Source organism: Apiospora phragmitis (assembly GCF_038363925.1).
Source record: "Apiospora phragmitis strain CBS 135458 chromosome Unknown utg000007l:2111988.0-4706623.0:1.0-2598199.0, whole genome shotgun sequence".
NCBI lineage: Eukaryota > Fungi > Ascomycota > Sordariomycetes > Amphisphaeriales > Apiosporaceae > Apiospora > Apiospora phragmitis.
The window spans coordinates 487,778-512,020 of NW_027117406.1; the positions used below are offsets into that span (position 1 = coordinate 487,778).

Consider the following 24,243-nt stretch of genomic DNA (forward strand, 5'->3'; position numbering starts at 1 on the left):
AAATAAGGCAGGAGTACAATGATTCATTGGCAGGGGGCCAGACTCCAATCGCGACGGGTGAAAATGACGAAATTGGGTGGGCTACGACAGCCGCTAAAGTCATACTGCACTAGGCTGCTACATATCTGGGCTGCAAGGCTGCAGGGCCTCCCATACAACAGGCTTCATTCAATTGTGGACAGGTAGGCGCAAGTTGAATCTTCAACCTCATGAAGGCCACACTTAGCTCACGATATTATCTTCCCCTTCTTTGCTTTTTCGAGACTGCGGGTTCTCCAAGCTCTTTACGCATTTGTTGTTCAAGAAGTACTCCGTTGTCAAATTTGCTGCTCTAGCGCACTCAAGTCGGTTGTGTATGATTCAGGTCAAAACCATCGTATCCTTGGCCACCAAGACCTCACTCTTTCTCTCTTTCGTGGCCGCCCACAGAAAGACAGCATACGTGCAGGTACATGCCTAGGCACTTGGATTACCTTAGGTACTTTGCATACTTCGCAACCCTACATTGAAAGCTACCACCCTGGAATCCTGTGTTTCCTGTCTTGGCCACGTTTTGAAACTCGGTCTGTCAGCTTGGCCAGCCCGAGGTACTTCTTGCCTCATAAGTGGAATACCTAATACTTAGGTTTCCATACCAGGTCCTCCTATAAGACGTCCTCTCGCCACATACAGAATTCGACATTACGACATCCAGCACAGCCCAATTCTTATCTGTTGCATCTGCTAGCATCTCGATTTACATCGTCCTCTGGCGCACGGAATCAATCACTTGGACCAGTTCAGGCTTTGACCGGGTATCATCCCACTAATCGGGTTTCCATATTTACAAGCCATGGCGAATACAACTTCGCCTGTTGCAGCCGAAGGCTTAAGCTTCGCCGGCAACCTCACCTTGGTGAAATCCATATTTCAATGGCCTGCAGCCATATGGAACAATCGAGACTTCCTGCTCCTTGAGGTGCGCATTGTGGGCAGTGCTATGGCATGTATCTATGTGTCTTCGCAAGCCGCGCTCCGACGCCCGCCCAGTGCTCGAATGCCCAAGAAGAAAAAGGGCAAACATGGAAAGAAATCTGACGAAAGCAGCGAAGACGAGTATGTCCAGGGCCTGTTGCTTTCTGATGCCATCATGTTTCCCATCCTTGCCGGCATGGTGCTTGTGGGCTTGTACTATCTGATCAAGTATCTCGAGGATCCTGCCATTCTCAACAAGATACTCGGTGTTTATTTCTCCGTCATGTCGCTAGCCAGCATGGGAAAGCTCTTCTCCGACGGCTTGCAACTTATGTTCGGCATGGTATTTCCTGAGGTATGGAGAGCGCATGATGGAAGTCTCTTCCACTTTGACAACCACAAGCGATCCCAGTATCGTGTCGCCGACTCAGGAGAGCATCTCTACGAAGTAGAGATGCAGTCCCCTTACCGGGCAATTATCTTTCCAGAATGAGGCAGCCGGGTCTCTCAGCTTCCTTATGGGTCTTGCGACTTATCATGCAGGAACAGTGGAAAGTCAATTTCACCTTTCTCCCTTTCGTGGAAGAGAGCTTCCACGTCAAGTTCTTGATATTCTCGGGGTTGTCCTGGCTGTTATTGCCAACATAATCTACCACACTACGAAGTCTGTGATGCTGTCGAACATCATGGGCTATGCTTTCTCATATGCTGGCATCATCATGATGTCCCCGACGACTTTCACGACTGGTAGCTGTGTCCTTTTTGGACTCTTTTTTTACGATATCTATATGGTCTTCTACACGTTAGTATTGGCCACCCCTTAACCAGGAATACAATTACTGACTCACATCACAGCCCATATATGGTCACAGTGGCTACCAAACTCGATGTGCCTATCAAGCTAGTATTCGACTCACCGAAAGCGAAAGGGCCCAGCATGCTTGGTCTCGGTGACATCGTTGTCCCAGGCATGTTTGTTGGCCTATGCTTGCGTTTTGATCACTTCTTGTACTATCACCGACAGAAGAAGCAGGTCCCCATTGACCTCAAGACAACTAACGAAAACTCTGGCCAGCTTGTTACCAGCACGCAAACGCAGCCAATGGTGGTTAGGCCCGACTATGTGAACCCAAAGAGCCAATGGGGCAACTGGTTCTGGACTACGGGGCTTGGAAGATTCTTTTGGCAAACCACTGATGCTACCACTCCTGCTCTGAAGGCCGCGAATTTCCCCAAGACCTATTTCCATGCTGCTATGACTGGCTACCTTCTTGGCATGATGGCAACGCTCATGATGCTTTTTGTTTTCAAGTGTGCTCAGCCCGCTCTACTATACCTTGTACCTGGTGTTGTATTTGCTGTTTGGATTATTGGGTTGCTCAGGGGTGAATTGCATGAGATTTGGATATACACAGAGGACGGCAGCCTTGACAAGGAGGATGTTGTTGTTGAAGTTGATGGGGATGGCAACGTCATTAAGAAGGCGGACGACGCCCATGAGAAGAAGGAGGCTGACAAAAAGGCACTTGAAAAAGCGGGCAGCGAAAAGACCGTGGAGAAGGAAGATGCAGCTGCGGCCGAAGATGCGGAGCCTGTACCAACAACAGTCTTCGCCTTTACTATCCAAGCTCCGGCATCACTATCTCGACGAAGGACACGAAGCGTCAAGCAGCATACCGAATAAGGGTCAACAACCATACCGATCATCGATAGATAAACGTATTCAGTCCGTCATTTATCCTAAGACATAGCGACTTTCTCCTAAGCAGTCCCCTAGCACAACTTAATTAATCGGCCACCCAGCAATTCGGTAAAGTTCTTCACGGTGCTGGTACAACCACTCGCCCCAATGTTCTGACATTGAACAGGTTATGCCAAAGGAGTCACGAAGGGTTTATTCCGGGGCACAGTGAAGGTCAAAAGGTTCTCCGAACCTCGATCCACCAGAACCAGATACCGTAGTAATCGGGTCGTGCTGTCGTCAGAATCTGACTACGCCAGCAACTACCAGAGGAAGGCAGGGGCAGCATGCTTTTGCACTGTATTTTATTTAGGTGGTCCAGCATATATGGGTCAATCCTGACCATCCTCTTCCACTTGGACATCCATCCATCAACACAATACACCATCTACTTACCGAGACTGACGTTCTGACCCTGAGCATCCTACCACTCTTTGACATTCAACTGCTGCTCCAACCTGCACCCGTCTATCAAAATATATTTGTTTTTTACATCAACGATTATTTTGAGATCAGAGGAGCTAGTATTGTCTTTGAAATGTCCTCTTCAATCCATCTCACCTTTAACGACACGACCTGGTCGACCCTCAAGCACCAACCTCGTCCAAGCGAACCCATCAAGATGACTATCAACCCAAGTCAATCCGACAACAGCAAGCCCAAGAACAGGAGGATAGCCCGGAAGCAGGACAAGGCAACACCACGTGCAGCCAATTCGTCGACTCAGTGTCAGTTGCCAGTCTCACCTCCACCCAGTCCCGAGGTCCCCTTTCTCGCGGACCTTCAATCCGCAATCGACGAAATCACACCCGCCTTGCTCAGGGACTATATGATGTCGGGCAACAACTACCCCGACTGCTTCTTGGGTGAAGAAGTTAAGAACATGATTATTGATGAGTACAAAGCGGCCGAGAGCCAACAATCAGAGATGGAACAGCCGTCAATGGAAGGCCGGCTAGCAATGGGAGTACTGACTGGCTCGCAATGAGACATCCGGCTAGTAGTGTTGGACTCGCCTTTAGCGATATGTCTCTACGGAGACATGGAATTGGGGTAGCAATGACGTTTAGGACGGGACAGCCGGCAACGGCATCGCTGGCTAGCGATATGTTTTCACCGAGACATGGATTACTGAGCTATGATGTCTATTGCCTACCTATGCTTTACCCAAGGCAATGGGATGTGGAATGTACAGAGATAGGATACTACAATTAATAGATACCCTATCTCCCTCCATTTCAGTAAAGGCCTTGATATGAATGTCACCTGCTAGCGTACCCGAGTTGAATGAACTCTCCCGCCTGTGTGTGGATGTCGGTTCTCAACGACGATGTTGGTGACGCTGATATGGTGTAGTAAGAGTGGAAATGGGGCAATTCTCTAGTGCAGCTAAGGTACGTACTACGTACGCACGGAAAAGGGGGGACTGGTTGACGGGAAAGCCCGTGCAGAACGTTGATCTCTCGAACTACTTCGTATTAATGGTACTATAATCTGTTTGACTATACTGAATGCAGTTGGACTGGTCCAGAGGCGTGGGTGTCAAGGTGCCAAGCAAGGAGATCCGAGATCCGCCCCCACCTGAGCTCAACTCAACTAATTGCTGAGCGTGCGTGCATGTGCTTACATGCTCATGCTCATGCTCTCTCCGATTGACCGGGCAGACTTCAGAAGCAAGTAAGCTCATTTCTTCCTTCGCTCTTGCACCTTCACACAACCTCACTCAGCTCTGATCTGATATATATTTTGGTGCCGGCGTAATGGCTTCGTCAAATACCCCCGTCATACAATGGCTCGTAGATACTCGTCATCTCTGGCCCCAAGCAGCCAAGACCAAAGATCTTGAACAGGCCGTAAGCTCCACCACGCACTGCCTTCTCCGAGCTGCTCCGAGCTCCGGTGCTGATGACACTCCCTCGGACACCATACCATCGACTTTTTCCCCTCCACTTCCTCCTTTTCCCGCAAGCGATGGCTTGCTGTTGCATCTTCGAGATACAGCTCACAATGCTATCCAATCATAACATAAACTCAAAGAGAGCTGGCTGCTGACCGCGGGCGTTCCAGGCACCGAGGGCGCTCGCCATCCTCACACCTGAGGAGCGCGCGGGCGTGCTCAAGTACTTCTTCGTGCGCGACGCCAAGATGAGCCTGGCCTCGCACCTGCTCAAGCACTACGTGCTGGCGCGCACCCTGGGGATCCCCTGGTCCGCGACCAAGCTGACGCGCGACGTCAACAAGAAGCCCGTCTACGTCCGAGACGGCGACGACGGCCAGCAGCCCTGCCGGTTCAACGTGTCGCACCAGGCCGGCCTCGTGGCCCTTGTGGCCTCGGCGGTGGAGAAGGCAGACGTGGACGTGGGCGTGGACATCGTCTGCGTCAGCGAGCGCCGCGACCGCGACTTGCGCATGGTCCGCGACGAGGGCTGGGACTACTTCGTCGACATGCACTCGGATGTCTTCGGCCGCGGCGAGACGGCGTACCTCAAGAGCCGCGAGTTCGCGGCGGCGGCCTCGGCGGCTTCGGGGGCCGGCATGGGTGCCTCGACGACGTCCGAAAAGGTCGCCGACGCCAAGCTCCGCCGATTTTATGCCTTGTGGTGCCTGCGCGAGGCCTACGTCAAGATGACGGGCGAGGCCCTGCTGGCGCCCTGGCTGGGCGATCTGAACTTCGTCGAGTTCCGTGCGCCAGAGCCGGTCACGGCGGAGGGCGGCGGCTTCCAGCAGGGGGCCGATGGGACGGGGGAAGTCATCACGTCGCACGAGGTTATGCTTGACAGACGGAAGGTTGACGATGCCAATATCTGCCTTCGCTCGCTTGGCCCGGACTATATGCTTGGAACGGCGGTACGGACCCCCAAAAATAAAGAAGTTGGGCTGGGATGGCATCTGGGGGCCTTTGAGGTCGTGGATGTTGAGACGATTGTCCAATTTGTCGAGGCTGAGGCAAGTGCCTGATTTATTGCGATGATGATTACGGTTCTTTAGACTAGTCAGGGGTATGAAGCATCATAAGGCTTGGCGTTAGGAGCATGCAAAGACTTCAACAGTCAGAATCAAGTGAGGTATAGTAAGGCAATAGACCTAGAGAGCCGGATAAGGCTACAGATTTCCATCCAAGCCTCTGCTGCGATTTTGTTTCAAGGTTGCAAGGACCTACAGTTGTACGGCCATTCTCTAATGAACCTTTCGAGTCCTGAAGCATCCATTGCTTCACAGACTGGTAGGCATGCTTACACACCAAAAGTGCTACCGTGACGATCAATGAGCAACGCATGGTCTTTCAGCCTGATCAAACGATTGTCATAAGACGTACAAGATGGCCGGTTTGGCACGGAGAATACACGCTAGATGACTGAATCTGACGATTTCCTCGTACAGGATGAGTACCTGCTATAAAGCATTCCTGAATTCGCCATGACGCCAGGGCATGCTGGTATAGCAATGGCCTGCGGTTGGAAGTTATGGGATCGTGAACAGTACCAACATTCCCGATCTGGTTACACGTCACAAGGGATAGGCCAGCCCCTTTGTCGTTCAGTGTTCGAGGAAGCGAGCAGATAACATCACTTCTTTGGTCAAATTCGCGCAATCTTGTTGACTGTCGAGTATTTGAAGGTCAGCCCGGCCGGGCCCAATATCGCATTCTACCTCCTCACAACTTACTCCAGCGTTGAGTTAACCCGAGGCTGCCTAATCCACTGTGCTTAATATCATTGATTGTTCACTCCATAAGCCGCTCAGCCTATCAGAGCTTCCATAGAGTATACAGTACTACCCACTTACCCATCCTTTCGCCCCTTTACACTACCTTTTCGGGCAAAGATGGACCCAATCGGCGACGCAATTGACGACGAGACTAGTCGTGAAGAATATATCGAGGTAGGCAAAGAGCTTGATCGGCCGTGGGAAAATATCAATGAACAGCCGTATAACACCAAAGACTGGGAAGACAACAACACTACGGCAAAACTCTACAATATGAAGAGCCTCATGATGAGCTTCGGTACAGTCACCATCCGAGACAAGCCAGGGGAGGGTGGCCCGCAAGTCCTCGCCTTCTTGAATGAAAAGCACAAATCATACCAACTCCCCAAGGGTCGGAGGAACTTGCACGAAAACCCCGCCGACGGCGCGCTACGCGAAACCCTGGAAGAGACGGGTGTCGAAGTGCAGCCCCTGTACCTCCGATTTGACACCCGCATCGTGCTGGACAAACCCGAAACGGCACACGACGTGGGTTTCGTGAGCCAGAACGAGAACGGGACCGTCACTGCCGTGAACCGGGACATCATCTACGCCATGAGCTACGACGACAAGAAGACGCAGGCGCACCGGCACATCTACTTCTACGCCGCGCAGCCGGCAGAAGGGAATGGGGAGCCAGACGCGGCGATGCTCAGCGACGAAGACAAGACCAACAAGGTCCGCTGGTTCGGCTTCGAGGAGGCGCGGAAGAAGCTCACCATGAGGGCGGAGCGCGCGGCCGTTATCACGGCGCAGATCTTGTACAAGAAGACAAGAGGTAACGACGAGTGGTGGGCCTTGTCGAACACGCTGCTCCAGAAGTGGAAGAGGGACAACTTTGTGCGCCGAGTGTTGATGGGCCAGTCTCTGGCTCGCACCGTCACATCTGACCCGGGGAAAGCGGCAATTCTAGCCGACGCTATCAAGAAGATTGTACCAGATGAGGGAGATGAAGCAGCTGCGCTTATTCTTGACTCATTGAAGCAGCTAACCTTAGACTCTTCCCGCTAGGATGCTCGGACCCAAGGAATTGAAGAAAAAGGGGTTCAAGCGAGCTTTCAAGTCATTTGACGGAGACGATACAGCATGGACGGTTGCAAGGAGGCAGGATGGAAGGACGGGTTGCGATTGAGTTACTGGATCTGCTTTGGCATTGCCTCCTGTGTGGGAAGGGGATTATCATTCTTTGTCCCGTTGCCCTTAATGTTTGTTACTCATTTGAGGTTGAGAGTAGAGTGTGTTGTTGAAATGGTAATGTCCTTTTTCCAACCAATGACGACCGGCCATGTCCGGTATAGCGTGACATCACCACTGCGAACCCCACCTTAGAGTCGTATCGTTGACGACTGGGAGGGAGCTTCAAGGCCACTCACTACCCCTCACTAAGAGATAATCTAAGTACTCCAAGGAAGCTACGTGAGTGAGCTCGCAAGCTCGGCATTCACTAAATCACTGTAGCTACCAAGTGTGAAGCTTCGTGGGATCCTGCTTCGTAGCTGCACCTCCTTGGTTACAGAACCAATAAGGGCCGATTGACCGACTTCTAGCACCTACGTAAGCAAGGTTCACACTTTGCTAGACTGTTCGCTTTCGGTTTTTATGTATGATGCAAACTAAAAAGGTTATGGATTTCTCTAGATCCGCCAGAGCGGCCTCCTCCGTCCTCCGAAGCAGCCAGCAGCTCTTAAACCCAGCCGTTGCCCCCGCGTATAGGCCGAGCCCGTCGCCTGTTTCTTCCTCCTCCTCCACTTCCAACACCCAAGTAAACCAACTGCCCGCTCCCAGAAATTTTTGTCAATATACGAAGCAAGCCACCTCGAGTCTATTCCAGAACAGAAGCCCCAACCATACCGCAACGATGTCGACCATGCCTGCTCAGGGCGGCCACTCGCAGGCCTGCTGCAACATCCCGCCCGTGGTGTCCAAAGGATACCAGAACAAGGGAAGTTACGAAGAGATTGGAGGCTTCAAGACCTGTAAGAGAATTTGGATCAACATGGCTTTTTGCAGAGTTCTAACAGCCGTTGTCTGCAAGATGTTACTGGCCCTAATGACGCCTCCAAGGGAGTCCTCGTCATATACGATATCTTCGGTTACTTCCCGCAAACCCTGCAGGGCGCCGACATCATGTCCAGCTCCGACGACCACCAGAAGTACAAGGTTGTGATGCCCGATTGGTTCAAGGGCGAGCCCTGCCCCATTGAGTGGTGAGTTCGCATATTCTGAGGTCGGGGCATATACTGGAGATATTCGCCTTGCTTACCAAGATCCCGTGTCCAGGTTCCCTCCGGACACCGAAGAGAAGCAGAAGAACTTCGGTGCTTTCTTCGGGAAGTTCCTCCTCCCAGCGTCGCCGAGAAGGTCCCGGCTTACATGAAGGCCGCCAAGGACAAATTCCCTGAGGTCAAGGAATGGGCTATCCTGGGTGTAAGTATTTCTCCTAACCCCGAAAAGAGGAACCAATTGGTGGTTTTAGCCACCTGTGATAATGGCCCAGCTAACGGTCTTGGAATTGTAGCACTGCTGGGGAGGCAAGGTCGTGTCTCTGGTAGTCTCGTCGCCCGACAACATCTTCAAGGCCGGCGTCGAGTGCCACCCGGCCATGGTCGAGCCCGAGGACGCCAAGAAGATCAAGGTGCCCCTGTGCATGCTCGCGTCCAAGGACGAGCCCGCAGAAGATGTCAAGAAGTTCGAGGCGAACCTGGCGGGTGTCGCTAAGCATGTTGAGACTTTTGACGACCAGATCCACGGCTGGATGGCGGCGCGTAGCGACCTTGAGGACAGCCGCGTCAAGGAGGAGTACGTTCGCGGGTACAAGACGGTGCTGACGTTCTTGCAGAAGAACATGTAAGGAGCAAGCAGTCTGGTTTATGATTTGCAATCGATTTACGGAGCATGCTCCGATAATGCCCGCACAATACGAACTGACGATTGGAATGATACTCGACTCCAAATGATACGTTTGGCTGGTTATACCCGTGGGACAATTCCCTTCATTCTCAGAAAAGGTAGGAGTACGTGACACTCAAGAGGGCATCTGAACGCAGACGAACAACGCCCAGCCCCTTTAAGACTCCTGGATGAGGGGAATATAACCTCAAGTACCCCAATTGCCCAGCCAATGTTTGTGGTGTAATTCGGCGTCAAATGTGACATGGATCAGGATACCCAAGCCTGTGGCAGATAGGTACTGGGATGCACATGTATGATTTGGCCTGTACTGGTTCTCCGCGGGTTTGCTGCCTAATAAGTAACTTTAATACCTGTACCTGATGAGCCCAATTGCGTCTGCACCTCCCAAACCCCACACTCTCCGTTTGTCATGATCAAACAACAACAATCGCCATTGGGATTCTCTTCATACCAAATTCACATTTCTCCATGCTACACTGAGCTGTTGCAAAGAGGAGTTGAGTGTTACGAGCATCATCTAACAATCTGCAGAGGGAAAGATGACCGCATACGTTCCACCTCATAAACTGCGACAAGCAACTGGCGGTGCTGCTACTGCTGCTGCGGACACAGGCGCGGCAGAGGATGTGCAACCACACAATAACAACACCTCGTCCACAAATACACAGTGCAGCACACGTGGAGGTGGCCGAGCTGGCTTCAATGGACGATACGGCCGTGGAAGTGGTCGAGGCTGGTCCGCCCGGCCAACGCGTGTTGATGCTAGCGAACTGTACAAATATCCTGACATCGTTCATCATTTCTGGCCTGATAAGGAAGATGTGGTGGAGACTGGCATGCGGTCGACATTCCACGACTCGGCTTCGCGGGGCGACCAGATTTTGTTCGCAAAGTCCAACCTGCGACTGTTGCCTGACTACCAGAGCCATTCAGTGGAGGAAAGAAGAGTACTTCCCGCAACCTACGAAACACGGTATTGCTGGTCGTCGACGATCGGAGCCCAGCCAAACACAGGGCAATACCCCCAGCACACCCAGTGGCGCCGACGAGGGGTTGAAGGTCAAAGATGACTCCGGATCCCTGGACGCACAGCGAGATCTCGTCTCTGGTCCACAAGATGATGGTACGAATCAGCATGATGGAGAAATAACGTCTTCACCGGCAGAGCATAAGCCAGACGATAATGCCGAGCCTGTAACAGATTCGCACCAAAGCCCGAAAACCGAGGGCGACTCGCACCAGCTTGTCAGCATTCCGCCCTTGAACTACGTGCCCAGTCCACATGCACCCATCGCCGTATTCGAAGAAGCCATGTTTGGCGAGTTCAGATTTGCGAGGTGGCATTCGGTCGCACGCGTCAGTATCCTGGCCCCCCACTCACCGGACCTGGTGCGCATGCTGCAGCAGAAATGGGAGCGTCAAGACTGCTGGGGCAACGTCGTCACCAGGAAGCGAGATCCTTCGGGTTGGAGAACGCCCCTCAACTACCAATGGGCCGTGGTCAAGTTCGAGAAGCTGGCCCAAGATGACGCGCCGGCTGCGCCAACCATCGAGAAGCTGCCACCAACGCCCTGGACAACCGATTCGGAAAAGGTCGTGAAGGGAGTTAGTGAGATGCTCAACGACCTGCGACTAAAGGACCAGGGAAGCGATAAGGATGTGGCGACAGAAGGTGAGGGACACAGAGTCACCGAACAGGGAGAGGCCACGCCGGGTCACCTCTCTGGTGGCACGACCGATAAGCGGGAGAATATTCCTCCCCCAGCTGAGTAGGCATTCGCGTCTTCACGGTCTGTTGGGAAGGGGGAAAGAACGAAAATGGGATAGGGGGGGTAATATTGGCCTATGAGATGATCAGTCTACTGAGCCTACATGTACAATAGCTAGGGATCGCAAGATGGCTTGCGACAACCGGATGTTGCTTTACAAATAAAGAATGACACACAATGAAATCAAGGTTTTGCTGGCCTGGGTAGTTGGTTGCATCAGCCTTACGGGCAGAGAAGACTCCCGATCATCGAGATCGGGTATGAGCAGCCGGGCGTAAAGCACATGTGCGAGCTGCGTTTTACCTACATGCAGGACGGATTCCCTACCAGGGCCGTCCTGCATACAAGTAGGCAAGTAAGGCAACTGACCCCTCTTCTCGTTTCTGCCAATCTTGCTTGTACATACCTATAAACTTGCCCAGAGCCGCGACTGTGTCAAGAGGCGGCCACGAGGCAGCCAGAAGGCAGGCAGTCTTTGGAAGGATTCTTTGTTTCGCCCAAGGGAGGCTTGGCCGATGACGTCAGGGATGTCCGTCGTACTGGGCCTCCTTTTTGCTTCACGTTGGATATCATTCGCTTGATGTTTCCACGAGAGCAAGGAAGAGGCCAGCCTGCCAGGTTGGTGGAGCTTTCGTTCCGATGGGACCGGTGATCGAGATAACAAGTTTGGGGGGCACGGGGGGATGGTCCGAATCATCCCATTCTCGTTTCAATTTACCATGTTTAGAGCATGGGTATGTATTAGTATTAATGATATATGCATCCTCCCATCCTCCACATTTCACATATCTGTCCAAATACCCCCAAATCCCGTAGCGGGTGGGTATTGCCCACTCTAAAATTAGCCAATCCTTATTTCACGGATCCGGCCCCCCGGATCGACTTGTCACCAACTCCCTTGCTCCCCAAGCTCCACGGGATGGTTACTTTAGGTATCTAAGTACAGTACTGTCTGTCAGACAGACTGGCGCCACCCAGCATGCATGCTAACCCGCGCAGCCGCGGTTTCTTTGAACATCAGCCGCAGACAGGCAGACGTCCAACTTGCCAAGTGTAACCTGGTTGCCAAGGTCCCTAATCGAAGCGAAGAGTGAGCCAGCTCAACCTTAAGCGTTGACGTAGAAGGCGTGGGCCAATCTTGACCCTGTAAGATCTGCAACGAAGGTGCCTGACTTTGCAACGAATCCCTCCGCCTTTCTTTCTAGCACCATCCAACATCCTCTCGTGAGATGTGCCAGTGCCTTTTTTTGATGCCGATATTACTTCATTTGCCGTTTGCTTTGCTTTCCAACAAAGGAAGTTGAGGTGCCGGGATTTGGAAGGAAACGTGGTTACAATTGGGCGGACGCTCTGCTCCACCTGGGTGCTGACGTCTGTTCTCTGCAATTCTGTTCTCAAGGGACGACAGAACATGGTGAGAGCCCAATAGCATAGATGCTGACGTTTCCAAGATCGTGAAGTCTGTGCTCTTCGTTGTCTCAGGTGAGACAGCAAGGCAAGTGTCCCATGCACCGCCACTATGACGATATCGTTGTCGTTTGCTACACAGAGAGTAGGTATATATATATACACATACATATATAATAGTCGCAGCCACCTAGCTGTAGAGATGAAAGATTCGAAGACCGCTTGAAGTCATCGTCTCATGTAAGCATATACACTCACAGTCAAATATTGACTTTGTCCCCCATACTCAGAAAAGTCTTCTACACCATGTATTCATGTTCGCGCATAGCCCGCGGCGTCTCCCGCCATACCCCGAAAGCACATTGCGCTCTCAAAACAACTACTACCACTACCGCCACCGGGGCTTCGGTTCCCTTATGGACGCAACAGCATGTCACAATACACACTTCACATAACAGGCCGGCGAACCCCGTAACGCCCAAGCCCATGAGCCCCGATCCACGTGAGAACCCCATGGTCGGGTTCGCCCCAAACAAGGACGTCAACGTCGCACAGAGACGCATCGCAGACTTTAATCTCTCAGGTCGCGTTTTCGTCGTCACTGGAGGGGGCCGCGGTCTCGGGCTCTCCCTGGCCGAGGGGCTCGCTGAGGCTGGTGGATACGGTATGTGATCTCTTAACACAATGCTATACATTTACAAAGCGATTTCTCGTATGCAAATTAAGAGTCGCCGGTTAACGAAGTCCATTCTTCGCCCTCCAACAGTATACTGCCTCGACCGCGACAACAAGGTCGAGAAGCGCTGGGAAGAAGCCGTGCGCCGCGCCACGGAATGGGGCGGCCAGCTGCACTACCGGCAACAGGACGTGCAGGACGCCGAGGGCATGGACCGCACCATCGAGGCCATCGCGGACGCGCACGAGCGGCTGGACGGGCTGGTGGCGGCGGCGGGCATGCAGCAGGTCACGCCGGCGCTCGACTACCGCCGCGAGGACGCGGCGCGCATGCTCGACATCAACTACACGGGCGTGCTCATGGCGGCGACGGCGGCCGCGCGCCAGATGAACAGGTACCGGTGCCGCGGGTCCATGTGCTTCATCGCGAGCATGTCCGGGTCCGTCGCCAACAAGGGCCTGCTCTCGCCCGTGTACAACTCGTCCAAGGCCGCCGTCATCCAGCTCGCGCGCAACCTCGCCATGGAGTGGAGCCCCATCAACAAGAAGGACGGCACCGGCGGCATCCGCGTCAACTGCATCAGTCCAGGTAAGAGTTCCGCTCACCATCATATTACGATGAACATTACCACAGCCAGTCACTGACATACATCTTCCGACAAGGTCACATTATCACGCCCATGGTGGAGAAAAACTTCGAAGAGGTGCCTGGGCTCCGGGAGTTGTGGGGAGGGCGAGAATATGATGGGGCGTCTGGCGGAGCCGCACGAGTTCAAGGGCGCTTGCCTGTACCTCCTCAGCAATGCCAACAGTTTTATGGTGAGCAGCATGCCGTCGTCCTGTCCTTCTTCATCGCTCCCGCTTTTCTTATCCTAAAGTAAGACAACGGATGATGAGTACATTCTGAGAGTAGTAGATGCTAACCGTCTGAATCGATTACAGACTGGCAACAATATGGTCATTGATGGCGGTCACACTTCGTGGTGAAGCCCGCCCCATTTCGATTCTTTCCAGGTTGCATTATCGCTGTACATTGTTGCAATTTTCAGGAGTTCAGGTAGTGATCACGCATGCATACCTACCTTAGATGATACTATCGCCAGGGAGAGCATAGCCGGCGCATAGCGCGGGGCTGTTTTGTGTATATTGGACCTGTTTGTTGTACGAAATCTACCTAATCAATCGATGCCTTTGTCGCTCAGCAGAATGCTGCACAGGTTACTTAACATCCAGTGTGTATTGAATGAAGAAGAGTTTATCCGGGAGATTTTGCCATTGGCATCAAGAAATTGACAGCTCACTAAGCAAGGTGATTTTAAGATTTGATGTTGCTAGTGAGAAGGTGGGATGATGAAGGTAAACTTGAGACCCCTTGCATTGGTGCAATTGAAAGCAGGTATGAGGCATAATGACTGCGGCTGCCAACCTCCAAATTGACCACCTGCGTCATTGGTTCTTGTTCTCGCCAGATCCCACTCAACATTATGACAGAGAATGGGACATCTTTCAGAAAGCAAAACTCTTCTTTTGAGAGGAGTGTTGAGAGCAGCGATGATCACATCGCCGACTCTTCTCGCTTTGACTTCGATTGATATACCTTCAGATCCTCATTCCTACAAATCTCTACGATCTTCTTGATACCTACTCCCCTCTCCCAAATACAACGGGTTCCTGGTTTTACATGCTTGCAGGTCCACGCAGGGATCCATTACTTGGATTGGTAGATCTGGGGTCCGGATTGACAACAACGCGCGCTAAACCTGGCATCGCGCTCCCTCTCTCTACGTCATTCGCTGTGCGATTTCGAAACTGGCCTTTGAAATAAATCTACTGATTGGCTCTGGGAGAGTCTCATTGGCGCCATCCTCCCCCTAATCTGGATGCATGTATGCAGCCCTGATTTGGGCAGACGACGAAGCATACAGTACTCCAGAAAGCAAGGTCTTTGCCAAATTGTCTCAGCCTTGGCGAACCTTCAAGAACCCTAATCACCGCTCTCCCTCTCAGACCTATATCATGCTCTGTTGCTTGAATAAAGAACTCCAATCGATAGTATATACTTTCCACCTTTGGAGCTGTGGGTCGTATATGCTGTGCTACCCACGTTAACTCCTAAAATATCCTTTTTTTTCCTTCTCTTTTTTGTTTTTTGGTTGATCGATCTTGTCACCGCAACGCATCGCAGCATGATGGAGAAGAGGTCGCAAAGAGGCAGCTCCCGACGCCTCATGTCGAGTTACAAAGCCCTGGTAGCGACCGCTCTCTTGCTTGGGTCCGAGATCTCGGGTGTGGCAGCCAAAGTATACCCCAGTAACCATGAGTTGTACAAGTTCAACTATCTCAACAACTCTATGCGGTACCTGAGACCGAAGCGGCACTTATCCAAACGCGACAACCCTATCCCCTTGATTGTCACAAACAGCTGCAAAGAGCCCTTGTGGCCAGGTATCGCAACCCAGCACGGAGATCCTCCCGAGTCTAGCGGCTTCGAACTCGGTCCTGGTAAGACGAGAAATATGACCGTGGGCCCCGACTGGCAAGGCCGGATCTGGGGTAGAACGAACTGTACCACTGGCGGTGATACGGCGACTTGCATAACGGGTGATTGTTTCGGAAAGCTGGAGTGCGAATTTAGTGTAAGTTGCAGCATGCCTCCGATATGCAGTGCGACAAAGGGCTAACAGACACTCCCAGGGAGCTGTTCCAGTGACTCTCGCCGAGTTCAACTTGGCTGGTGGTGAATCAGGGAAGCAGACATTCTACGACATCTCGCTAGTCGATGGTTACAATCTCCCGTTGGGAATTGTCTACCACCCTGCGCCCAATACGACAAATTTCCCACCAAACTTGCTTAACGCAGCTTGTATAGCCACCCCGGGCTACTTGATGGAACCCGCTAGAATGGGGACCTTCTATACGAACTCCAGCTTCCCAACACCGTTCGATCAAATACAGACCAATGCAGGCGTGTCTAAGTGGTGCCCCTGGGACTTGCAAGCTTTTCTTCCGGAGAAGCCCGGCGATGGAGTTTACCCCTATCCGGACGACAATGTGCAGCGTCCCATCTTCGACCCGTGCAAGAGCGCCTGTGCTGCGACGAACGCTCCCAGCGACTGTTGCACTGGCAAATACGACGACCCAAGCGTCTGCAAGCCGAGCTTATACTCGGGGCATGCCAAGGCTATGTGCCCGGATGCGTACAGTTTCGCATTCGACGACCAGACCTCGACCTTCATCGTCCCCAGCGGAGGCGGCTGGGAAATCGTCTTCTGCCCAGAAGGCCGCAGCACGAATATCCTCGCGACTTTTGGCCACCAGCTCTCCGAGATCGCGTCGGGCAGTCTTTCTGCGGAAGAGATCAAGGCCACGACTATGAACGAGACCTTTATCGAATCACAGCCTGAAGATTCTCCTTCGTCCGCCGCTTCGGGGGTTGAAGACTCGAGTATCTTCGCTTGTGTTATCGCTGTGGCTGCAGCATATTTCATGCTATGAATGGAATGACTGTCCCCAAACGGGAACGATTCATGCGATAAACGAAAGGAAACGGTGCACGTTTGTGTTTTTGACGATTACGGCGTTGGTTGGCATGGTTTTATATCGAGAGCTACGGGGTCGGTGCAGTTATGGCACTTTCATTGCGGCGGGCAAACAGGCCTACATACACCTTGTTGGATGCGACGAAGTTCTAAATACCCACTACTTGATACCCCTCGTACATACAGCTTAGCATTGCATATCGATATTAGAACTTGTACACTGATCATCAGTCCTCGGTATTGGCGGAACATGCAAATCCGTGGAATTTTATGCTCTAATTTTTAAGTCTTGTCCCTGTTCTGGAAATCACTGGAGACCGCCATAATATTCCAGAGGCGAGAAATATTTTCCTGCCAATTCCTTGAGAAACTCAAGTTCCCACGTAACTGGCACGCAAGTCTACCGGTTCAATAACGTATCTCGTCTATATGCGGTCAATTATCAACCTCCGTCCGGTCGCAGCCCTTTCCGACCAATGCAAGTCTCTACCAAACAAACGCCATGTCTCCTTTTAGACTCAGAAAAGGAGGGGAGGGACGGGGAGAAGGCTCTAGCTCATTCCCTGAACTCCAAAACAACAAATGCCAACCGGCTTACTGCCTTATCAAGCAAGCACATGTGACTACCTGCCACTGCCACCCCTGTTTTTCTGTTTACCGTCGAGCCGCTCTCCTCCTCTCCCACTCGGCGCGCTCTTCGTCATCGCTACCGCTAAACTCGGCGTCGTCGTCGCTTTCGTCCTGAGGCGGCACGTCGTGGTTGTTCGAGGCGACCTTGACGTCGTCGGCGGACACGAAGTCGCTCTGGTTCAGGTTGGCGTACTCGCTGTCCTGGATGATCTGGCGCAGCTCCTTGTTGGTAGGGTCGACGAGCTGGAGGGGCGTGAGCTTGGCCTTGTTCTTGACGCGCGGGTCGGAGCCGGCCTCGAGCATCATCTTGACCAGGGCGTTGCCAAACTCGCGCTGCGCGGGCGGCTCGCTGTTGATCCAGCGGATGACGCTGTGCAGCGGGGTGTCGCCCTCGATGCGGTTGACGGGGTCGCACTCGAAGTTGGGCTGGTCGAGGAGCATGTCAATCACTTCCCCTATGGGCAGGATGGTAAGTAGTTAGTTAGCATCATGTTATTAGTTTGGGACCCGGCCGGGGCAGACAGAAGGTTGTGACGTGACGTGATGTGCGAAAGGGGGTGGTGTAGTAGTGTAGAAAAAAAGTGGCGGTGACGACAACACGTACAGTTTCCTTGCAGGGCGGCTTCGTGGTATAAGTGGTTGCCCATGACGCTCTTGGTGTTGTTCATGAGGTCCGAGATCTCGTCTTCCGACTTGCAGTTCTCGATGATCTCGGTCAGCATATCGATATTGTTGCGCCGGCACGCCTCGACGAGCTGCTCTTGGATGGAGGCGCCCTCGTGCTCTTGATCGTCCGCCATGATTTGTTGCTTTTCGGTTCTAGTTGGGGCCGGTGGACAAGTTGCGTTCTGTTGGAAGTGAAAACGGGGTGAGAAAGATTGGAGTGAAGTTCGGGATGTAAGGGTCAGGGTCTGAAACGAATGGGTGCTCAGTTCGCTAGAGCAGACTACCCGGAATTTGATTTTGGTTCTATCAAATGGTTAGACCGCTGACGCTGCGATTTGGGGGGAATAAAACAAACCACAAGCGCCCGCCTTTGTTGCCTGTGCTCCGCCTTCTCCGTGGGTAAGTATATTCAAGAGATGAGTCCCGGCCTTTTTATTTTCACAACGACGCACGTTTTGGTCTTCGGTTGGCGTCTACGTACTCACTTGCTTGCATTCACTGTAGAGGTAAGGAGGTAAATAAAAACATCTGGCGGCAAAGGTTGGTGCTGGTTGGTGTTCATCCAATCCCATCGCCAGTGCGACACATAACATGTTGCTCTTTACGACTTGTACATGCTAAGATGCGTGCAACCTTGAATCAATGGATCTACTTTTAGTACGTAAGCGTGGGGCTTAGATTGGAGGGGTAAGTTTAGGGGAGTGATCAGCATTCAGTGCAATAACGACCCCTGGCGGTGCAATGGTTTCAGCGGTTTCCGGGGTGGATGAGCTGCATTCCCATTGGGGTCCCCACTAAATTTACAGCTATCGGAGAATGAGTGCGATTGGCAACCTTGAATACCTACTTAACCTAGAGTCAATTTCAAAGTCCTCTTTCTTTTCGCAAAGAACCACAGCCAGCTATTATACGATTGCAGACATCAGTACGGCCTGGTAACGCCAGATCTCAGCTTTCTATATCGCCAGCCAGTTTCTGTCTCTTCATTACTCCAACAAAATGTTGCTCTGTAAGTCTTCTCTCCCGCCCGCCATACTTGCGATGCATCCCACCTAGTAGTAGCATTCGCCTCGAAACTGACTCTTTCTTGGCGATGCCCAACAGTCTGCCCCCATTGCTCCAACATCCTGACGGTGTCGCTGTCGCCGGACACGGGCCGCAATCGCCTCGAGTGTCGAACATGCCCATACCAACACCAGATCACGACGCCCATGTTCTCGCGGCGCGAGTTTGAGCGCAAGGAGCGCGAGGACGTCTTCGGCGGTCCGGGCGAGTGGGACAACGCCGACAAGACCGCGGTGCAGTGCCCCAAGGAGGGCTGCAGCGGCAACCAGGCCGCCTTCTTCCAGGTCCAGATCCGCTCTGCCGATGAGCCTATGACGAGCTTCTACAAGGTACGGCCCTATTCCCTTCTCCCTTGCTTGGGGGAATTGGTTCAAGAGGAGCACGCAGCTGAATAGAGGACATATAGTGCATGACATGTGGCGGTCGCTGGAGAGAGAACTAGAGGAAGCCTGTTCATGGTTGGCCGATCTAGAACTTAAGTGGGATTATCCTCTTATGCATCGATTACCTGAAACCCCCGGTGACTGGTATGGTACAGCAAGTTGACTTTGCATGAAGGTGGCATCACAAATAGCGCTGGCGTTGGAATGGTTTGGGAGGGTTTTTTGTTTGTATTTGCATAGATAGGTGGCGCCTGCTGGACGAAGCATGTTCTCTATACATTAAGAGACTGTCTCGATAGTCTTAATACCCAATACAAGCGTTTGGCTCAAACCGCCCATTCTTCTGGAAAGGGCCTGGGCCATGGCCTCGTTGAGTGCCTGGCTCTTCATAAATCTGCGCACTTTCTCAGGCTCGTAGGCGAGTGCTCTGCCTCCCCGTGAATCGTGTGCCAATGGCAAGTCACGATTGTTTCTCCGTGGGCCATCTTCCCGCGTTGCGACTATGGCCCATCACCCATCATGCCACGCTGGGTAGTACTCCATGCAATACAACTAGCTTGCTACCATGTAATATTGGCTGACCGTCCGTTCGTAGAGTTCGTTTTAGGGTATAATTTCACGCTTCATTTCACTCGTCTTTCAACCAGTCGAGACTGCCCTGTATATCGCCGTCGGCCAAATGCTGCACGAGCTCCGGGCTGATGATCTCTTCTCGGAACTTCTCCTGCTGCAGGAGCTCGAGGTGCTTGAGCGTCGGTCCCGGGTAGGTCAGGAACTTGAGGTAGGGCGGCTTGTTCCAATATTGGAGGTAGTCTAGGTACGCGACGAACGTGGGCTCCGAGAGCAGCTTCTGGGAGGCGAGGTAGTTGAGGTAGAACGGGTTGGCCAGGGACTGGACGAACTGCCAAAGAAGAGACTCCATGTCAGTTTCGATTGTTGAGGAAAAGGGAACTTTGCGCGTAACGTACCTCGAGCTCGATCTCGAACCGCGAATAACCACCGTACTTGGGCTCGTCGTCGGCGGGGTGGGTTTGGAGGGGATTGCGACATGTTAACGTCTTGCGGCGAGCCCGCGGTTGCCATGGCTTTTGGGTTGGTATGCGCAGAGACTTCGATTTCGGTGCCGCGCGAGTCGTATAGATGATCTGTATCGCGAACTGTTGAGATTGCTACGCGCCTGGTGAATGCGACGTTTGACGACACCGAATACCGAGTCGTGTGGAATGGAATGGATGGCAGAAGCTTGAATGAATGGCTTTGCTGCTTGCATTAGGTAGGAGACTAGCGTTAGGTCCCTTGATGATCCCTGCTAACCCCGTAGTGGCGGACTCGGCGTCCGCCATTAATAAAGATGGCTGACTCCACTACATACGGCATCAGTCCGGGGATACACTCGGCATCGATGAAGTCAGGGTTGCGCCGCGTCGGCTCCTCCATGGAGAAACTGTTTATGTGAGCAACGTGGGACATGGCGGAAGAGACGCCCGCAGTTGCCAGGCTGGTTGGGGGAAAGGCTATTGGTGTTGTATAGGCAAAGAGGGTAATGGTATGAGCAAGAGCAAAGAGAAGAGAGAGGGGGGGGGGGGGTACTAGGTAATGAGGTTGTCGTTGATCATACAACATCTCATGCTTTAATTGCTTAATTGCCTTCGATATGGGGGTAATTCGAAGAAGTCTATCCAAGACACCTCCTTACGACCGCGACCGAACCCGAGGCAGGTAAACCAAAGAAGTGTATCTAAGACCTCTACGACAGGCTGCTTCCTCGCCGTGGCCCTCGAACGTCTTGGCCATCACGCCGATGTCGGCGGTAGAGGCGGCGATGCAAGCTGGAGAGTCAGCTAGCACCGTAATAGCTGCCCAGACTACTGAGAGACCTACTATTATAACTTTGCGTGGGTTCCACAGAACAAGACAAATGTGGGTGGTGAAATACATCCTGTTAGGGATCATGTATAAGTAGACTTATATAACCAACAACAGTCATGAATCCAGGCCTTTTTGCCGGTAACTTAGGTGTTATTACTATGGGTATCAATTAGAAGTTGTTTTGAATGCAGTAAAACACGGTTGCCCACTTGCATTCATCTCTGTATGTAGGTAGGTAGTCTCCTCCTTTCGTGAAGGAGTGGGATGGATTCGAATGCCACCAGAGGCCCAGAGCAGCCCAAGGCACGCCGCACCGGTAATTTGCAATTTGATACTTCAATATCAATCATTGTCATTGGGGTTTCCTTTGCCAACTCCAGCAGAGCAGTATTCAGCATATTGCCAATTCAGGGGTCCTTGAGACAGTTACACAAACGCTGGGTCCCTATCAGCGTTGTCGGTTCTCACAGCTTTGGCCAGGCAGGCAAGACCACTTCTTCTAGCGATACCGGAATTTCTGTCTTTACTTGAAGGATTACAAAGTTAATTCGGAAAGAAGATAAAAAACCAGTGTAGAGGTCGGAGTCGGAGATACTCATGATTTACCCCGCCTACTCCGAATATGGAATATGACACTTGATTGCCGGCCTCGGCATAAGCCACCAGAAGCTCTTCACGAAATCATATCACATTGTCGAGACAATCGTCGGTCGATCCCGCACCAACTCAGTGACCATAAAAATCAGCCAAGAATAGAAACTTGTCTTCAGGGAAGGACATCATCATGGGCGTCTTCTACGAAGCCATCCCCGATTCGATGATCCCATGGATCCGAGCACAGAAGATGTTCTGGATAGCCACGGCGCCGCTCTCGGCCCGGGGCCACGTGAACGTCTCACCCAAGGGGGGCGAGTGCTTCGGGATCCCGGACAACCGCAGCTTCTGGTACCATGACCTGACCGGGTCCGGCAACGAGACCATCAGCCACCTGTACGAGAACGGGCGCGTCACCGTCATGTTCCACGCCTTCGACGGCCCGCCGCGCATCGTCCGCCTCTACGGCACCGGCTCCGTCCTCGAGAGCGGCACGGCCGAGTACGACGCCTTCGTCGCCGACCACAAGATCGAGACCTGCTTCGGCAGCCGCAGCATCATCCGCGTCGACATCCACCAGGCCAGCTCCTCGTGCGGGTTTTCGGTCCCGTTCTACGACTTCAAGGAGTTCCGGTCTACGCTGCACGAGACCTTCGAGCGCAAGGCGGTTAAGTACGCCGCCAACAACGAGAAGGAGAGCATGCCTAGGTAAACGAATTCAATGTCCCTAATTTATCGTATTGTTATTCTTTTCTTTTGTTCACTTCGGTGAAATGCTATGCCGATTTCTCGCCTTATGCGCCCGATCTGCTTGCCTTGCTGCTTTCGCTGACTCCTATGACTACGTACATAGATACTGGGCCTTCAAGAATGCATGGAGTGTGGATAACATCCCGGGCATGAAGGCTGGCCTCAAGGCAGGCTCTGAAAAGGGCATAACGCCCATAAAGAAAATGGTCGGGATGTCGTCGCCCAAGGGCTATCAAGGGGCGGTTGGGCAGGGTTTTACACTTGCCCAGCTCATATTTGCTATGCTGTTCAGTGCTTCCATCTCTGCTGTGCTCATCCTATTTGCCGATGACCTGTTACCGGGATCAACGCTTTGAACTTGCAAATTTTGACGGAGGTAATCTTCAGACCGCCAATTTGTATATCATATACCCCCCCTCCCCCCCTCGAGCAGTAATACCATTGCTTTTTAGCCACATCCCCAAGTTGCCTTACGAGATTTGCTCGCAAGGCATCCAAAGGCAGTCACTCGTTGGTGGAAAGGAAACCGACCAAGTTCGTATGCTGGTACTGGGCCCGTGTCGCCGGTAAGTGCAGCTTGAAGCCGTGAGGCAGGGTCATGAGTCAAGGGGCGGTGGCAATGAATACCACGAATAGGGGGCATTCGTTCAGCGTGCATTACACTTGCTGGGATTCCTCATATGCCTTGGGCAGCTATATATTTAGGGCTCCCGTGTTCCATGTAGGTTGCATGCTTCTTCCACTCATTCCCACCACGCCCCCCATCTCGTACATATATGACGTCGCAAGCCTTGCATCGTCAGGTCCCAGGCGCATGTTTTCGGGCTCACTGTCCCCTATCATGATGCGCGTGCATGCTGGGCACCGACGGCCCATTGCAGACAATTGGCGACAACGTGACCATTGGAGAAACGTGCTATTCCAGTATTCTTGTCCGAGAATAGTACAGGGAAAAGTTCCTCCTGGACCATCAAAATGGCTGCTTCTTATCGTAGGCCATCTTGAAACGCCTCATTATACCTTTCTGGCCCGAGATATAGGGGCTAAGGGATGGGTCGTCAGTCTTCACAGTCAGAATGTGAGTTGTCATAAAGGAGATCACCCAGGCATCCCCGCTGCTCAATGTATGAGATACCCGCCTACCACCCCCTCCAACAACGGCTTCTTCTCCCAGGTGACCTCCCGATTCGCCCGCGGAATGCCCACTGCATTACCGGAGAACCGGTGAGCCTCACGAAGCCTCGCAGCATGTTCCCACCCTTCCCCGTCTGCCCGTCCCCAACGGTGAAGCGGGTTACAACATGATTCAGTTGCATTCCAGCTCACCATACCATAGACCATAGCCGAAGGCACAGTGTGCTTCGTGGACCCCCACCGAGGTTATAGCATTACAGATTACATATGCAACACTACTTGGTTTGGTCATACTCCTACTGTGTGACTCGGCTCCGCCCTACAAGGGATAGCGGTCATGGTGATATGATGTACAGGCAAGATAGTACCAATCTCGAACCCTATTTCCCGGTAGAACCATATCTCTG

The 24,243-nt window shown here is 52.5% G+C and overlaps 12 protein-coding genes across 12 annotated transcripts; 10 read left to right on the plus strand and 2 right to left on the minus strand.

The window, feature by feature from the left end:
• Nucleotides 1-832: 832 nt before the first annotated feature.
• On the plus strand, nt 833-2,638 carry PG994_007758 (uncharacterized protein; the record flags this gene model as incomplete). Its single annotated transcript, XM_066859167.1, has 3 exons — nt 833-1,402; nt 1,443-1,756; nt 1,810-2,638. 3 exons carry the CDS (start codon nt 833-835, stop codon nt 2,636-2,638), a joined length of 1,713 nt encoding a protein of 570 aa, XP_066714654.1.
• Nucleotides 2,639-3,317: 679 nt separating this feature from the next.
• Nucleotides 3,318-3,683, plus strand: PG994_007759 (uncharacterized protein; the record flags this gene model as incomplete). Its single annotated transcript, XM_066859168.1, has 1 exon — nt 3,318-3,683. One exon carries the CDS (start codon nt 3,318-3,320, stop codon nt 3,681-3,683), a length of 366 nt encoding a protein of 121 aa, XP_066714655.1.
• A 772-nt stretch (nt 3,684-4,455) lies between these two features.
• PG994_007760 (phosphopantetheinyl transferase protein) lies at nt 4,456-5,653 on the plus strand (the record flags this gene model as incomplete). The annotated part of the gene is made up of 2 exons (XM_066859169.1): nt 4,456-4,548; nt 4,763-5,653. 2 exons carry the CDS (start codon nt 4,456-4,458, stop codon nt 5,651-5,653), a joined length of 984 nt encoding a protein of 327 aa, XP_066714656.1.
• Nucleotides 5,654-6,520: 867 nt separating this feature from the next.
• On the plus strand, nt 6,521-7,453 carry PG994_007761 (NUDIX hydrolase domain-containingprotein; the record flags this gene model as incomplete). Its single annotated transcript, XM_066859170.1, has 1 exon — nt 6,521-7,453. One exon carries the CDS (start codon nt 6,521-6,523, stop codon nt 7,451-7,453), a length of 933 nt encoding a protein of 310 aa, XP_066714657.1.
• Nucleotides 7,454-8,300: 847 nt separating this feature from the next.
• On the plus strand, nt 8,301-9,293 carry PG994_007762 (uncharacterized protein; the record flags this gene model as incomplete). The annotated part of the gene is given in 5 exon segments (XM_066859171.1): nt 8,301-8,418; nt 8,478-8,649; nt 8,723-8,776; nt 8,791-8,869; nt 8,961-9,293. The coding sequence occupies 5 exon segments, from the start codon at nt 8,301-8,303 to the stop codon at nt 9,291-9,293; spliced, it is 756 nt and encodes a 251-aa protein (XP_066714658.1).
• A 601-nt stretch (nt 9,294-9,894) lies between these two features.
• PG994_007763 (uncharacterized protein) lies at nt 9,895-11,128 on the plus strand (the record flags this gene model as incomplete). The annotated part of the gene is made up of 2 exons (XM_066859172.1): nt 9,895-10,238; nt 10,279-11,128. The coding sequence occupies 2 exons, from the start codon at nt 9,895-9,897 to the stop codon at nt 11,126-11,128; spliced, it is 1,194 nt and encodes a 397-aa protein (XP_066714659.1).
• A 1,889-nt stretch (nt 11,129-13,017) lies between these two features.
• PG994_007764 (uncharacterized protein) lies at nt 13,018-14,193 on the plus strand (the record flags this gene model as incomplete). Its single annotated transcript, XM_066859173.1, has 5 exons — nt 13,018-13,195; nt 13,298-13,795; nt 13,870-13,910; nt 13,978-14,025; nt 14,149-14,193. 5 exons carry the CDS (start codon nt 13,018-13,020, stop codon nt 14,191-14,193), a joined length of 810 nt encoding a protein of 269 aa, XP_066714660.1.
• Nucleotides 14,194-15,395: 1,202 nt separating this feature from the next.
• On the plus strand, nt 15,396-16,701 carry PG994_007765 (uncharacterized protein; the record flags this gene model as incomplete). Its single annotated transcript, XM_066859174.1, has 2 exons — nt 15,396-15,842; nt 15,901-16,701. The coding sequence occupies 2 exons, from the start codon at nt 15,396-15,398 to the stop codon at nt 16,699-16,701; spliced, it is 1,248 nt and encodes a 415-aa protein (XP_066714661.1).
• Nucleotides 16,702-17,399: 698 nt separating this feature from the next.
• Nucleotides 17,400-18,175, minus strand: PG994_007766 (uncharacterized protein; the record flags this gene model as incomplete). Its single annotated transcript, XM_066859175.1, has 2 exons — nt 17,400-17,830; nt 17,980-18,175. The coding sequence occupies 2 exons, from the start codon at nt 18,173-18,175 to the stop codon at nt 17,400-17,402; spliced, it is 627 nt and encodes a 208-aa protein (XP_066714662.1).
• Nucleotides 18,176-19,040: 865 nt separating this feature from the next.
• Nucleotides 19,041-19,501, plus strand: PG994_007767 (uncharacterized protein; the record flags this gene model as incomplete). Its single annotated transcript, XM_066859176.1, has 2 exons — nt 19,041-19,050; nt 19,146-19,501. The coding sequence occupies 2 exons, from the start codon at nt 19,041-19,043 to the stop codon at nt 19,499-19,501; spliced, it is 366 nt and encodes a 121-aa protein (XP_066714663.1).
• Nucleotides 19,502-20,117: 616 nt separating this feature from the next.
• On the minus strand, nt 20,118-20,411 carry PG994_007768 (uncharacterized protein; the record flags this gene model as incomplete). The annotated part of the gene is made up of 1 exon (XM_066859177.1): nt 20,118-20,411. The coding sequence occupies one exon, from the start codon at nt 20,409-20,411 to the stop codon at nt 20,118-20,120; it is 294 nt and encodes a 97-aa protein (XP_066714664.1).
• Nucleotides 20,412-22,142: 1,731 nt separating this feature from the next.
• Nucleotides 22,143-23,058, plus strand: PG994_007769 (uncharacterized protein; the record flags this gene model as incomplete). Its single annotated transcript, XM_066859178.1, has 2 exons — nt 22,143-22,660; nt 22,806-23,058. 2 exons carry the CDS (start codon nt 22,143-22,145, stop codon nt 23,056-23,058), a joined length of 771 nt encoding a protein of 256 aa, XP_066714665.1.
• Between the last annotated feature and the right edge of the window lie 1,185 nt (nt 23,059-24,243).